General features: G+C 41.0%; 1 protein-coding gene across 1 annotated transcript; it reads left to right on the forward strand.

The window, feature by feature from the left end:
- Positions 1–1,118: 1,118 nt before the first annotated feature.
- LOC115283406 (profilin-2-like) lies at positions 1,119–1,580 on the forward strand. The gene has a single exon (XM_029929658.1). The coding sequence runs from the start codon at positions 1,119–1,121 to the stop codon at positions 1,578–1,580; it is 462 nt and encodes a 153-aa protein (XP_029785518.1).
- The last annotated feature ends 851 nt before the right edge of the window (positions 1,581–2,431 follow it).

The following is a 2,431-nucleotide window of genomic DNA, read 5'->3' on the forward strand; positions in this document are numbered from 1 at the left end:
AAGACTTGGCATAGAGTAGGTATTTAATATTTGTTACATAAACAAATTTTCAAAGCCATCCCAGATTTTATCTACCATTAACTTTAGCCATTCCTCTAACATTTCCTCCTTATGGCTAATTGATGTCATTTCAGAGGAAATTAAGGCACAGACGGTAACTTCCCAAAGGTTGAAGAAGAGTTAAAAGTCAAATTGGACCCCCAATAGAGTAGAGACAACCTGGGGTACAAGGAAAAATATGGGAAAAGAAAGTATTAGACTCAAAATATTTTCAGTGAAAGGATCCTCTTATCATCTATTATTTGTTTGTCTCTCCCATTATGATGTTTTTCTCTGTTCTTTATTGTATCCCAGTGCTTAGAAAAGTTCTTTGCACATAGTGAATGCTTGATAAATACTTGCTGAATGGCAAGATAGGAATGAATAACTCTAGACTCACAGCTGGTGCTTTCTGGAAGATAAGCTAGAGGAAAAGAAGCTATAGGGAGGGAAACCATGAGGAAGCTATTGTGGTTTTCCCAAATGGCACTGTGAACTTGTGAGTCATTGGGATTTTTGACCTTGTACTTAAATCACAGGCTACAGCATGATCAACCAACATCTGAAATGCTAGTTGTTGCAGCAAATTTTATCTGTCCTACTTTATAACCAAACCCCCAACCCTATTATTGTCCACTTATGTTCGATTTTGAGTGCTTTTCCACTCTTGGGGATTGGGTGTTCTTTCCATGGTATCCCAGGGAAATAGGTGTACTTCCCCCCATTATCTATCTCACTAGCTAGAGTTACAACCTCAGAAAGCTGCTGCCAAAGGTCACCCATGATATGGTAGATGATGACTATTTAAAAAGTCACAGAGCCTTTGTGACCTCACTCCTGCTCAAGAGGTAGCTTGATAAATCAGAGCAGAGGGCAAGTGGGCCATAACGTCATACAAGTGCCACCAAGACCTCCTCCACTTTACTGCTGGGGAGAAGCCATCAGAAACAGACTGTATTTTTAGGTTATTTCAGTATCAGCTTATCGGTCATCTTAAGCTAACTGCCAACAAATTTCTTTTGCAGACCAAATTATTAGAAAGCACTTTATTCATCTTTTGGAGACAGCTTACTTGAATCATGCAGTGCATAGGGGATATCAGCGAAGAAGTCTGGCAAGACTGCATCACCCTCTTCCTACAGACTGGGATGTGCTGTGATGCAGCGATTATCACCAATTCTCCATCCTGGTTGTTAGCTTCTTACCCAGAAGGCAACTTGTTCCAGTTGACCCAGGAAGAAATTCAGATCTTGCTGGCAAGAGAGGGGAGAGAGAAATTGTTTCTTCCCGGGATCACTCTTGCAGGGACAAAATGCTTATTGATTCGGGACAATCTTTATACTGAGGGAAACAACACCATGGACCTCCACACCAAAGGCCAGAGTTGGGACAGCCAGGCACTCACTGTAGTTCAGATTGAGTCTGTATACCTTGTGATGATGGGACAAAAAGGAACAGAAGGAGGGCCTCTCAACCTTAAGGCTTTTGAGGTGGCAGGTTACATCAGAGAGGCCATTCATCAACACATGGCCCATTTATAACTAAATAAAAAGGAGCTGATGTTTGACCTGGAATTTGAATTCAATGTTATCTGTATTACCTGCTAAGTTAACTTGGTCTTGAAGAAAAAGAAGGGGAGATCCCATATCAAGTTTGGAGATGTGTGTGTGTGTGTGTGTGTGTGTGTGTGTGTGTGTGTGTGTGTGTGTTGGAGGGTGGATGTTGGGAGAAGGGAAGATTGGAAGTAAGGGTTCTGGCATTAGGACTCCTGGGTCTTTCTTACACTTAGAACATCATCCCTCCTTTCTCGGCACCTGGAAAAAGAGTAGTAGACTGGGAACTAGGAAATTTTGGTTCTAACCCTAACCTTTTCCTTACTTACTATGGTATCTCTCTCTCTCTCTCTCTCTCTCTGTCTCTCTCTCTCTCTCTCTCTCTCTCTCTCTCTCTCTCTCTCTCCCTGGATCTCAGTTCCCTTATATATATAATGAAGAGCACACTATGTCTCTGAGGACCATTTAAGCTCTGAAAATCTGGGACTTTGTAACATCACAAATATCCTTCAAGGTCCAGCTCAAGTACTACCTCCTTGAGGAAGCTTTTTCTACCTACCCAGACCCTTGGGGTTGACACTGACTTGAATTCCTAAAGCATTTACTCACTGTGTCATTTGTTTGGCCCTTAATCACACTCTGATTAACACTTCTTAGATCACTGTTTTGTGTTCTTGTTTTTCACACACACATTGGTTTTGTTTCCCATCTTCATTATAATCTTTTTTTAAAATTTTATAATAGTTTATTGTCAATTGGTTTCCATATAACACCCAGTGCTTCTCCCCAGAAGTGAAGTAAAACTTTCACTTTTCACAGATGACATGATACTCTACATG

The sequence above is a fragment of the Suricata suricatta genome, chromosome X (assembly GCF_006229205.1).
Source record: "Suricata suricatta isolate VVHF042 chromosome X, meerkat_22Aug2017_6uvM2_HiC, whole genome shotgun sequence".
In the NCBI taxonomy this organism is placed as follows: domain Eukaryota; kingdom Metazoa; phylum Chordata; class Mammalia; order Carnivora; family Herpestidae; genus Suricata; species Suricata suricatta.

Excerpts from the sequence above, each read along its gene's own strand:
- LOC115283406 (XM_029929658.1), top strand. The coding sequence starts at position 1,119 with ATGCAGTGCATAGGGGATATCAGCGAAGAAGTCTGGCAAGACTGCATC.